We start from the raw sequence: 13620 nt of genomic DNA, 5'->3' as shown, positions 1-13620 counted from the left end.
AGTCAAATGACGGTGAAATAAATCTGCTGTTAGAGATTAGTAGCTTCTTGTAGCTTCTTACATCAAATTGATTCTCTTCAAGCTCACACAGGAACCTCGTCCTGGAGTTGTTTCAGTGAGAACGAGACTCTGGTCCTGATGACGGCAATATTTGTCATTGTTTTGTGTTGTTAATTGATTTCCAATAATAAATATATACATACATTTTCATATGGCAGGCATATTTGCCCACTCCCATGTTGATAAGAGTATTAAGTACTTGACAAATCTTCCTTTAATGTACATTTTGAACAGATAACAAATGTTAATCGTGATTAATCATTGACAATCATGCGGTTAATTGTGATTAAATATTTTAATCGATTGACAGCCCTACTTAAAATCAATTCAATTCAACACATTGGAGCTTATGAATTATTATAATACTTGTGCTTTTACACTCACTTCCTGAAAATAATCAAAACTGCTTGATATCACAAGGACACTTTCTTTTTTTTCCAGTCTGTATATGTGCCTAATTGTTTTCTATCTGCTTGTACATTATTTTTTCTTGAATAAAAACCTGTAAAATTATGTAAATTGTCCAAAGAGACTCTACTGTTGAGTTTTTTTCCACTAATGAAACACACTTCAGTTGTATTGGGGAGACCAGATATCTCAAAATCTCTGCAGATTGAACCCAAACTATGTGCATTGGTCTGTTCCTTATAATATATACTTACATTGTGATGTTGCTACTTTTACTAAAGTAAAGGATCTTCTGCCACTGCTAAGTTTTCGTTTATCTGTGCAAAATACAAACCAAGAGAGATCACTTTGGTAAGGATGCTTTTATTTTGAAGAAATGAAATGAGCGACAGGTTTTGTTCAGTTTTGTTGCAGCTACCTGAACTCACACCTTCAGTAAACCAGACTGACGCAGTTACAGTGAGTCTGTAGCCACGAACCAGGTGAGTTCTCTGCACACACAAAAACGCATAATTCATAATAATTTGAACTTTATAATAATCAATTCACCAATAAGACAACCTGTTTATTGAGCTCTGAACTGGTTACATGGATATTTTGTTCATGTTTTTACGGTCTGTAAGAGAGTTACGGAAAGAAAAATGTCATCAACTTCATTTATTTTATTTTATTTATTCATTTAAACTTTCCATTTTTAATAGTTTTTATGTGTGTGTTGTTGGTCGACCTTGATTCCTCATTTTAGTGAAAGCTTTTGTTAGATCCTTCTTTGTGTGTTAGCTTTACGATAAGAGGTTGAGATGGCAAACACAAGGGAGGGAAGCAATGCACTTTCTGGGAAAGGCTGCGTTCCACATCGCATACTTTCTCTTTTTTACTTTTAGTACGTACTACAGCTGCGCTTAAAGGTTCCATATCATGCTCATTTTCAGGTTCATACTTGTATTTTGTGTTTCTAGTAGAACATATTTACATGCTGTAAAGTTAAAAAAAAGCTTTATTTTCCTCATACTGTCGGCCTGAATATACCTGAGTTTCTGAATACGGGCTGTGTGTATTTCCCTGTGGATTGAGTGTTTCGATACTTTCACAGTATTTATATAGGACTTAAGCCTGCTTTATAATAAAAAAACATGAAAATCTCACTTTTTTATAATATGGGACCTTTAAAAAGTTCCTACTGTGATATGCAGTATCCATACAATTGGGACATACTACTTCGTCATAACTTTGCCCTTGAACTTTTACCCTCTTGCTCATATATCTGCTACACAGAGGATTGTGGGTCAGAATAGACAGAAAAAAGCACGCTAGCTTGCATACTGCAAAAATTTCACGGGATGCAGTATAGGACATCCTGGTATTTTTGGCATACTGCATTTGACATACTGTGTATTGGGACATACTATCTTTTTCTGGCATACTAACTGGTAGGGTAGTATGGGTATGTATGTCTCTCGTTGTTTCTTTGTGTATATTTAGAGTTGAGCGTACTGCCCTATAGTTTTAGTTCAGTTTCTAGTCAAGATTTTTTGTTATTTATGTTTTTATTTCTTTGTGTGTCACTTGGCTGCTGTAACAGTTTGTATTAGTAAAGTACTGCATTTATCCATCTGTCCAACCTTCCATCTCAAAATGTCCATATCATGTTGCAGGTGTGAGAGATGACCATCACTGTGGTCAAAGACAAGGGAGTGATTGTGGTCACCATGGCGACTGACAGCGAGAGCACGTCACCAAAGCTGTGTCAAATCCTCAAGACTCTTTGCTGCTGCTCAGTGTACAAGGGGCTGATGCAGACCAATGTGACTGCAGCACTAGGGGTGAGAGACTTTGACCAATCACAGGTCATTTCAGAGAGAGAGAGCGTTCCTATTGGCTGTTCATTCAACAGAGGCACCTGTCAATCACTCGTGAGCTCCAATTAACAGTCAAACTAGGCAGCGCTGATCAGATATGAATCAATATTATGTTACTGTAATGCATATTTCTCTCTTCAGATGTTTTCAGAAACATCTTGTAGTGTACTGTTTAGCTTTAAAATGAGGAAGTTTGCTCCGGTTGGTGGGCGGTGCTTGGTATTTCCTCAACTGATCTCAACATGGCTGCCGGGTCACAAACTCATTTTACAGCTAAACAGCACACTACAAGATGTTTCTGAAAAGAAATATTCAGATTACCTCTCTCATGTACTACTGTCAGGACATAGCGACTGTTTTATAAAAATATCTTTTTTAAATCAGATTTTCTCCAATCTCGCCTTTACTTCACCTTCAAGTGGTGGTCTTAAGATGTTTAGAAGTTCACGTATAAAACAATGAGATTTCATTGTTTTGAATCTTTTACAGACTATACAGATCATGGTGGGCCTGTTCAACATCGCACTTGGGCCCCGACGAGCAAACATGTATCCTGGGGATCTGACCAGCATGGGAGCTGCTTACTGGCTAGGTGGTGGGGTAAAGTGATATTGTTGTGTGTTAATATCACCTTGAGAACATACGTATTAAAAAAAAACATCATTATAGAGTACGATGGCAAAATCAGGATTTTTCTTGAAGTTTTTGTAATATTAAACCAAACAGACACAATTACCAGAACTTTTTAAAATGCAGTCATAGGATTTTATGGCCGAAGGATTTCATAAAAGAATAACAACATCTACTGATTCTAGAAAATAACATTGCTTGATGAGGAATATTTCTGATTTTACGTAGATTTCTGATTTATTTTTCTAATCTTATGTCCTCTCTTCAGTTCATCGCAACTGGAATCGTGTCCCTTCTTGCCGGCCGGTTCCCCTCTCTTTGCTTCGTAAGTAAAAACCAAAGGCCCTTTCAGACATGCATCCCTTTACAGATGAAGCCACCTATGATTTTCACTGGGTGATGGGAATTTATCATAATTAGATTTTTCATTCTGTTGGCTATTGTAAAACAGATAGCAGATTTTGTAACGTTTAATGATGAAATTGATGTGACTATTAGTGGATTCACGGCGAGAAGCCGGGGCTGAGCGTCACTCACTCTTCAACGTTGAATCCATTAGTGATGCAGGTTATGAAAGAACAGAGAACACTGTTCTTTCTTGCTATTAAAACATTTTTAACCCTCTTGTGCATCCTGGAGCCGATCCCAGCTGACATTGGTCGAAGGCGGGCTACACCCTGGACAGGTCGCCAGACTATCACAGGGCTGACACAAAGAGACAGACAACCGTTCACGCTCACATTCACACCTACGGGCAAATTTAGGGTCAACAATTAACCTGCATGTCTTTGGACTGTGGGATGAAGCCGGAGAAGTCGGAGAACACCCACGCTAACACGGGGAGAACATGCAAACTCCCCCTCTTGTGCATCGGGCCAAATATTGTGCAAGCATTGTGGCTCTTTTCCATAATGTAAATGTCCGCTTGTGTCTGAATGAAGCCGTAAGGAACATTAACGTTAATTAAAAAACGATTTCTGCATGACAAAAAAAAGAAATGTGTTGGAACATACAAGTCAAAAGAATAATGGAGTCTTTCCTCTCAGGTGGGCTTTGCTGTGTTTGTGAACATAGTCGGATCTACCTTGGCCATTCTTGGTATTGAGCCGTATGCCAAGGACCTGGCAGCTCTACCTGCCGAAAGGATGTGTAACTGGAGGAGTTACATTTCTGATATGTATAATAGCCACTGTGGATATGTGGCATACTATTTACAGGTAAGCATGGATGGAAGGATGAAGCTGGTTTTATGCTGTATGTTTTTTTATTATCAACAAACCCCATTAAAAAAAAAAAGAAAACCAACAACGTGTTAGTCCGCCTCTCAATACTTTCCATCTTCTCAACCTAGCAATTTCCTTACAGAGCTGGGCACTGTAGATTTTAGCAAACGTTATTCAAAGAGGAGATAACGGGCAACTTCTGTAATTTTCAACCTGGACCCTATTTTCTTATGTCTTTGTGTCTAACTGACTAATGGGGACAACAATTTCTGAAATTGGTCCAGTAATGAAGGAGAGCGCTGTAGACGGCAGCATCTCACAGGCTGTAATGTAATCCTATTGGGGCAAGCTGGCATCGTCATTTACGTCCACTAAAAGTGCTTGTTTTTACCATGACAGACTCTGATTGTTATTATAAGTGTCTGACATTATGGAAAGAGTCTCGCACAAGGAAAAGTCTCGTTCTGAAATATGGCGAGGTGACGTGTTGCCGTAAGACAACAGTGGTTCAACAATGTGGATGAGCTTTTTGAACTTGATGGCTACTAGGGATGCTCATTTTGAAAAATTTTCTTAACCAATAACCGACCCTCGTTAACCGACTATTAACTGTTAACCGACAAGATTTGTGCCTCGCATGCAGCGATGCACCAGCTGCAGGAGCACAACAGATATTCGTTGACGGGAGTCCCCAGTTCACCGTCCGGAAGCGTTAACTTAGCAGCTACGATGCTGCGTGTAGTGTCGCGGACATGCAGCCACTTTCCCAGTAAAAGTCTCCACCGCACATTTAGTTTAGTTTAGCAGGTTGTCAGCTGTGTGTCTGCCCGGCGGAACGATACTTTGTCTGCCCGGCATAACTTTAGCGAGTGACCAACAAACAGTGTGTATTTGTGCTACGTTAGCAGCTCTAGCATTGCTGAAGACTTCGTGCTCGCCACCGCACACGTAGTCTGCGTAACTTTAGCGAGTTTCCAACAGACCGTGTGTTGGCGGTGAGTGTGAGGTTGTTGGTGACGTTCTAGCTGTGAACGTAGGTGTAGCAGTGTGTTTACAGTTTGTTTGCATTGCATTTGTTTGTACCTCATAAATCAATAATACTTATTTTTTGTGAAATTTAAATAGTCTTTGAATCAAATCCAATTATCTCTTATTTATTTCTTGTCTATATCAGTGTTTGTTGACAGTAGGGTTGTAACAGCGTACTGTGGTATGAAAGTTGACGGTTATCATACCGTGTACATTTGGTTATTGGAAAGAAAATGATATAAATGTGAGTTAAAGGTATAGACAGGAGCAGTCTGGCTGCACACCCACAGTAGTTAATTGTTAATAATCATAGGACATTATTTCAAAAGTTCACAGCTGCTGTTATTTTTAATTTAGTAGTTAATTTAACATGTTATAGTGCTGCAAAAATGTAATCTAACAAGGTTTAGTTATATAACATATTATAGTTACATGTTTATATTATTATTATTATTCTGTTCTCACTCCCTTAAAGGTCCCATATCGTGCTCATTTTCAGGTTCATACTTGTATTTTGTGTTTCTACTAGAACATATTTACATGCTGTAATGTTAATAAAACAACATAATTTTCCTCATACTGTCTGTCTGAATATACCTGTATTTACCCTCTGTCTGAAACGCTCCGTTTTAGTGAATTCCAACGGAATTTCAACAGAATTGCGTTGCTAGGCAACAGCTTGGGTCCATGTTTACTTCCTGTCAGCTAATGTCATTCACATACACTGCAACGGGAAATAAACTGGGACATATTTAGAATGTTTATGTTTAAAACTGTGAAATGGTCTAAATATTGTACATTTGTGACATCACAAAAGGACAGAAATCCTAGCGGCTTGTTTCAAACGCACAATTTCTGAATACGGGGTGTATATTTCTCCGTATATTGAGCATTTTGATGGTTTAACAATATTTATATCGCACTTAAATCTGCTTTATAATATAAAAGACATGAAAATCTCACTTTTTACTATATGGGACTTTTAAGGGTCATTGTAACCGTCACTACTACTACTACTAATAATAATAATAATAATAGTGTAATACCGTGAAACTGTGATATTTTCTGAGATGCTTATGTCATCGTGAAAATCTCATATTGTTACAACCCTAGTTGACAACCGTGGACATCACTATGATCATCTTGGCTGTTCTCCAGCTGTGTGTCTGCATCAGCTTTACTGCTCTGGGCGTCAAGGCTGTGGTCAACAGGAAGAAGGAAGAGGTATGAACCAAGAAGACAATGCACAGAATGTATACAGTCCACATGAACGAAACTGTGTGGTATATTCAGAAAGGTGAAGCAAAGTATTAGTAGTACTAGCAGTAATAACAGCTGTAGCAGTAGGAATAACAGCAGGGATACATTGAGCTGCATTTCTGGTGCAGTATTTAATATTTGCAGTATTAAATTCAGTAAAAAGTCGCATTGAATGTATTAAACTTAATCCTATTTTTGCTTTATTAAAGTTAACTTTTTTTTTTCTGTGCAAACAGGATGTCAAAGATGTTGAAGATCAGCAGCCACAGTTGAAGGAAGTCCTCCAGACCAGTCCTGGTGCTTAAAATCAATTCCACTAAACACATGGAAGCTTATGATTCATTGTAATACTTTTATGCTTTTACACTCACTCGCTGAAAATAATCAAAACTGCCTGATATCAAAACTACACATTTTTCCAGTCTGTGTCTGTGTTTAAACTTTCTTTTCTATCTGCTTGTGAATTATTTTTCAAAGTAAACTTTATTGAATAAAAATATGTAAATTGGTGAAACTGTCCAAAGAGACTACTGTTGAGTTTTTGAGTTGTAATTTTTCACTAATGAAATTCCATTCACTTCAGTTGTATCGGGGAGGCCAGATATCTAAAAATCTCAGCAGATTAAACCCAAACTAGAACGGCACTCGGAGAGCGCAAACCTCCGCCAAGGTGCGTGACTTTAAAAACAGATCACAGATCACAGCTGGCGGTACCGTGAGGTGGTCGGCTTATTATTAACACAGTGTGTTTCCGTGTAACATATCGGCGGATGCCTCTCTCATTCAGCAGCCTTGTTATGTCCGTATAACGTTACACTATGTTGTCTGTCATCCCGTTAGCTACCGCTTTGTTCTTTCTCACCGCGGACGGACAGCAGCTCCTGCTCTCAGAAGGAGGCGGTGTTACGCGTCATCAACGCGTCATCAGTTACACTGTGCATGTTTTAAACCCTGTGGTTTTAATGCTCAGGCTGATCGGAATCCTTAAAAACATTCCTGAATCCGGATCATGATCCGGATCGCCACCAACATCTAATGGATTGTTCATTGTGCTACACTCCACCCCTCCAAAAAATTTCATTTAAATCCATCGCAAGCTTTTGGAGTAATCCCGCAAACAGACCAACGCCGGTAAAAACAATACCTCCTTCCATGTGCATTGGTCTGTTACTTATAATATATACTTACATTGTGATGTTGCTACTTTTACTAAAGTAAAGGATCTTCTGCCACTGCTAATTTTTCATTTATTTGTGCAAAATACAAACCAAGAGAGATCACTTTGGTAAGGATGCTTTTATTTTGAAGAAATTAAATGAGCGACAGGGAGTATCAGTTTTGTTGCAGCTACCTGAACTCACACCTTCAGTAAACCAGACTGATGCAGTTACAGTGAGTCTGTAGCAACGAACCAGGTGAGTTCTCTGCACACACAAAAACGCATAATTCATAATAATTTGAACTTTATAATAATCAATTCACCAATAAGACAACCTGTTTATTGAGCTCTGAACTGGTTATATGGATATTTTGTTCATGTTTTTACGGTCTGTAAGAGAGTTACGGAAAGAAAGATGTCATCAACTTCATTTATTTTATTTTATTTATTCATATAAACTTTCCATTTTTAATAGTTTTTATGTGTGTGTGTGTGTTGTTGGGTGACATTCAAAACCTTCCTCATTTTAGTGAAAGCTTTTATTAGATCCTTCTTTGTGTGTTAGCTTTACGATAAGAGGTTGAGATGGCAAACACAAGGGAGGGAAGCAATGCACTTTCTGGGAAAGGCTGCGTTCCACTTCGCATACTTTCTCTTTTTTACTTTTAGTACGTATAATGTGCTTTCAAAGTATGTATCAGCTTGCAGTATGCATACAATTGGAACATACTACTTTGTCATAACATTGCGCATTGAACTTTGACCTGCAAAAACTCTCGAAGCCCGACAACTATTCTAACCTTAACTATTCAAGGTCCATGTCCAACCTTAACCATCTCACGAGAGTTTCCCAACTCGTGGGTTACCTTCTAGACACGACCTGAAAGGGGCAATGCCTACCAGGCGGCAAACTTGGGTTCAGAAAAGTGAAGCCAATGCGGAAATGCCTTAAACTTGCATTCTTTCTAACAGCCAGCAGGGGGCGACTCCTCTGGTTGCAAAAAGAAGTCTGATTGTATAGAAATCTATGAGAAAATGAGCCTACTTCTCACTTGATTTATTACCTCAGTAAACATTGTAAACATGAGTTTATGATCTCAATCGCTAGTTTCAAGTGTTCTTCAATACAGCATGATGTTCATTTAGTAAATTATTAAAGCAGGGGATGCTTTAGGGCGGGGCTACCTTGTGATTGACAGGTCGCTACCATGGCGTTGTCCGGTCTGGGAGTTGACCATGTTTTTATCTTAGAGCTTTAAGCCTTTCACAGTGTGTTTTCAGTTCATTAAAGTTTATTATAACATTTTGGTCGCCGTTTAGTTGTACTTAGCTCCACCCTCTCATGTCACTTCTGGTTGCAAAAAAACAAGATGTCGACGACCAAAATGCCAAACTCGAGGCTTCAAAACCGTAGTCCACAAACCACTGGGTCTATACCTGAAAAGGCACAGTGCCATCAAGTAACTTAAGTGTGAATATATTCACATCATATTTTCCACTTGGCTACATTTAACATAATAATGCCTTACTCATTGTGCACCGAATCACAGGTGTTAAATATCTCAAGTAAGTGCTGGTTGATGTAGCTGTAAATGCTATTTAGTGAGTCCACTACGTTCACTTGTTTTCATTTACAGTAATCCGTCTCTTTTCAGCTGTTTCGAGTGTCTCTGTTGTCGTTTTATGTCTTTGTTTCACTGTGTATATTTAAAGTTGAGAGTACTGCCCTAGTTTTATTTTTAGATCAGTTTCTATAGTTAAGATTTGAGTTGTTTATGTTTTTATCACTTTATTTATGTGTCACTTGGCTGCAATCCATCTGTCCAACCTTCCCATCTCAATATCTCCATATATCATGTTGCAGGTGTGAGCGATGACCATCACTGTTGTCAAAGACAAGGGAGTGACCGTGGTCACCATGGCGACTGACAGCGAGAGCATGTTGCCCCCGCTGTGTCAAATCCTCAAGGATCTTTGCTGCAGTCTGATGTGCTCAGTGTACAAGGGGCTGATGCAGACCAATATGACTGCAGCTCTAGGGGTGAGAGAAATTAAAATGTATTTAGTCATGTGCAGTATTAAGTGGTGGTCTTTATATGTTCAAGTATAAAACAATGAGATTTCATTGTTTTGAATCTGTTTACAGACTATACAGATCATGGTGGGCCTGTTCAACATCGGACTTGGGCCAGGACGAGTATACATGTCTTCTTGGGATCTGACCAGCATGGGAGCTGCTTACTGGCTGGGTGGCGTGGTAAAAAATAACATTGTTATGTTGATATTACCTTGAACATATCTATTTCTTTTGTTTAATATGACTAATGAGTACGATGGCAAAATCAGGATTTTTCTCGATGTTTTTGTAATGTTTCACCAAACAGACACAAATACCAGAAGTTTTTAAAAATGCATTCAAATGATTTTGTGGCCGAAGGATTTCCTAAAAGGATAATGACATCTGCTGATTCTAGAGAATAACATTGCTTAATGAGCATAAATAAATGTGAAAAGAAATGTATAAAGAAAAGAATACAGAAATAAATAAGTTTGGGGGAATAAATAAGGGGTGAAATGCAAAGGGAAAATCGTGCATAAATAAATAAATGCATAAATACTAGGGCTGTCAATTGATTAAAATATTTGATCATGATTATTTAGCCTCCTTTGCGACCAGCTAGCATTAAATACATACATTTAAATATAAAATAAATAAAAGACAATAGAAAAAAATAATAATAACAATTAAAGAATTAATGAAAATAAATACAGAAATAAATAAAAAGGAAAAACTAAACAGAAGAGTAAATAAATAAGGGAATTAATACAAATGTAAATAAATAAATAAACAAACATAAAAGGATAACGTCATTGATTGATTCTAGAGAATAACATTGCTTAATGAGAAATCATTTATAGAAATATTCCTGGTATTTCATAGATTTTTTATTTATTTTTCTTATCTTATTTCCTCTCTTCAGTTCATCGTAGCTGGAATCGTGTCCCTTGCTGCCGACCGGTTCCCATCTCTTTGCTTGGTAAGTAAAGCCTAAAGGCCGATTCAGACATGAGTCCTTTATGTTATGGTTGATAGAATTTAACATAATATTTTCACCTTTCATTCTGTGGGATATTATAAAACAGACAGCAGATTTAGTTAACTTAACATTAAATGATGAAATTGATGTGAACATGTTAGAGGATATACTGTGAGCAGTGGAGGGGAGTGTCATTCACTCAACATTAAATCCATTAGTGATGCAGGTTGTCAAAGAACAAAGAACATTGTTCTTTCTTGCTATCACAACATATCTAAAATATCACGCAAGCTTTGTGGCTTTTTTCCATAAATGTCCTCTCATGTCTGAAACTGTAAGGAAAATTAACGTAAAAGACACAAATGTCTAAAACATAAAAAAACATAACAGATGGATGAAGCCAGTATTGTTATGTATTCCTTATCTGAAAAGATATGAAGACCAACATTGAAAGAAATGTGTAAAAACGTACAAGTCAAACGAATAATGGAGTCTTTCCTCTCAGGTTCGCTTTGCTGTGTTTGTGAACATAGTCGGATCTATCTTCGCCTTTATTGGCTTTGTGCTGTATACCGTAGACCTGGCAGCTGTCCCTGACACCAAGATGTGTACCTGGATGATTTACCTTACTGATACTTATAAAAACAACTGTGGATATATGATGTACTATTTACAGGTAAGCATATTTTTAAAGGATGAAGCTGTATTTTTCTTATTGTCAAAAAAATTCTATGAAAAAAGAAAACCAACAAAATGTTACTCCGTCTCTCAATACTTTCCAACTTCTCTACCCAGTCTGTGGCTCTCAGCTGTAAGCTCATTTGTTCCTACTGAAGACATAATTCTTTAAAAACTGCCCACAAATTCATAGTTTGATTTAAAAAGAAATGGCTCAGCAATTTCCTTAAACAGCTGGGCATTGTAGATTTTAGCAAACGTTACTCAAAGACGAGTTAAAGGGACTGTTTGTAACTTTTTACACGTATAAATCATTGCGTGTCGGTGTCCCATGCGCGCCCGCGTGTGGCTACGCTGTTCAGACAAGACTCCAACACAAACTACACGGAAGCACCAAAACCGCAAAGCCCGTCTTGCAAAACAGTGTTGGCCGCGGTCGGAGGACGCGGGGGAGACCGTAGTCTTGGTCTCCATCACCAATATTGAGAAAACACGTGCATACTTCCGTTAACTTTGCCAAGTCCATCGTTAGCTCTCCCGTCAGCTCCGTTCTCGTTATACATCTATACACCAGACCGGTTCATACAGGTACTTCGCAAACAGACAAGGCCGCACCCCCTTTTGAGGGAAAGAAAACAGAAGATCCAGTAGACGTCAATGCAATTTGCCGTATGTTTGGATTGTAATTTTGGCAAGGTCGTATCCATTCATCTCTTGTTAAACAAACCTTGTTTTATACACATGTCTAATAATTATTAATAAATGAAGGTTGATCGCCGCCATGTCCCTTCAGTCTTCCCCCGTCCAACACAATGGCCGGATATTGCTTATCCAGACATCTATACATATTATTGTCTGTAAATAACCGTGTTAATAGCCAACTGTTTGATCTATAGGCTGAGATTTAGTTGGAGACGACAGTCTGATGATGACTCTGGGATGGTTATTGTACCGTGAAAATCTCATACTTTTACAACCCTAGTTGACAGTTATGGACATCGCTATGATCGTCCTGGCTGTTCTCCAGCTGTGTGTCTGCATCCGCTTGGCTGTTCTGGGCTTCAAGGCTGTGGTCAACAGGAAGAAGGAAGAGGTATGAACCAAGAAGACGATGCACAAAATGTACACAGTCCACATGAATATTAGAGGACAGCTGGGTGGCGGTATATTCAGAAAGATGAGCAGGTGTATTAGTCCTGCTGCAGTAGCAGTAGGAATAACAGCAATAGTTATTGTAGTACAGATGCATTTACAGTAGCCGCATTTCTGGTGCAGTATTTCATATTTGCAGTGTTAAGTTCAGTAAAAAGTCACTTTGAGTAATTCTCAAATTTATCCTGTTTTTGCTTTATTAAAGTTAACTTTTTTTTTTTCTGTGCAAACAGTTTCACAACGATGTTGAAGATCAGCAGCCACAGTTGAAGGAAGTCCTCCTGACCATTCCTGGTGCTTAAAATCAACTAAACACATGGAAGCTTATGACTATGAATTATTGTAATTGTCACTTACTGAAAATAATCACCCGATTTGCAAGCCATTAAATAGGTGTTATCGGTCGCTATAAGCACTACAGCGCCTGACTTCCACTTCTACTCCTGTGACACTTATTACGAACACTAGAGGTTGCTGTTGTGTTCTTTTATAACTTCTTTCTGTGATCTACCATGTGAATAAATGAGAAAACCAGTGGGCTACTTCTGGGTCTGAGAAATGAAGCCAATGCTAAAACCTGCATTCTTTCTAACAGCCAGCAGGGGGCGACTCCTCTGGTTGCAAAAGTCAGATTGTATAGAAGTCTTTGAGAAAATGAGCCTACTTCTCACTTGATTTATTACCTCAGTAAACATTGTAAACATGAGTTTATGATCTCAATCGCTAGTTTCAAATCTTCTTCAATACAGCATGATGTTCATTTAGTAAACTATGGTCCCATTTAGAGTCAAATAGACCATAAAGCAGGGGATGCTTTAGGGCGTGGCTACCTTGTGATTGACGGATCGCTACCACGGCGTTGTCCGGTCTGGGAGTTGTTCTGTTTTTGTCTTACAACTTTAACCCTTTCACAGAGTGTTGAAAGTAAACTTGATTGAATAAAAACATGTAAAATGGTGAAAACTATCCAAAGAGACTCTGCTGTTGAGTTTTTCTATTTCTGTAAATTTTTCTCTAAAATGAAACTCCATTCACTTCATTTGTATTGGGGAGACCAGATATCTCAAAATCTCAGCAGATAAACCCCAAAACTATGTGCATACAGTAGGTATGTTACTACTATA

General features: G+C 38.2%; 1 protein-coding gene across 3 annotated transcripts; it reads left to right on the top strand.

Annotated features, from left to right (window-relative positions):
* Positions 1 to 191: 191 nt before the first annotated feature.
* LOC141778459 (uncharacterized) lies at positions 192 to 13410 on the top strand. Of its 3 annotated transcripts, none has more exons than XM_074652748.1 (7): positions 192 to 950; positions 9493 to 9669; positions 9775 to 9885; positions 10610 to 10666; positions 11172 to 11342; positions 12327 to 12437; positions 12730 to 13410. In XM_074652748.1, the coding sequence occupies exons 2-7, from the start codon at positions 9502 to 9504 to the stop codon at positions 12796 to 12798; spliced, it is 687 nt and encodes a 228-aa protein (XP_074508849.1). In that variant the 5' UTR covers positions 192 to 950; positions 9493 to 9501; the 3' UTR covers positions 12799 to 13410. The 3 variants fall into 3 exon arrangements, with proteins under 3 accessions (XP_074508849.1, XP_074508851.1, XP_074508850.1); XM_074652749.1 differs by lacking the exons at positions 9493 to 9669; positions 9775 to 9885; positions 10610 to 10666; ... (1 more) ...; positions 12327 to 12437; positions 12730 to 13410 and adding exons at positions 2124 to 2291; positions 2817 to 2927; positions 3226 to 3282; ... (1 more) ...; positions 6323 to 6433; positions 6706 to 6999 and having other exon boundaries at positions 216 to 950; XM_074652750.1 differs by lacking the exons at positions 9493 to 9669; positions 9775 to 9885; positions 10610 to 10666; ... (1 more) ...; positions 12327 to 12437; positions 12730 to 13410 and adding exons at positions 2124 to 2291; positions 2817 to 2927; positions 3226 to 3282; positions 4004 to 4174; positions 6706 to 7001 and having other exon boundaries at positions 210 to 950.
* The last annotated feature ends 210 nt before the right edge of the window (positions 13411 to 13620 follow it).

Source organism: Sebastes fasciatus, chromosome 12 (assembly GCF_043250625.1).
Source record: "Sebastes fasciatus isolate fSebFas1 chromosome 12, fSebFas1.pri, whole genome shotgun sequence".
Lineage (NCBI taxonomy): Eukaryota > Metazoa > Chordata > Actinopteri > Perciformes > Sebastidae > Sebastes > Sebastes fasciatus.
The sequence above is the reverse complement of the archived record's forward strand: the minus strand, read 5'-3'. Positions and strand labels throughout refer to the sequence as shown.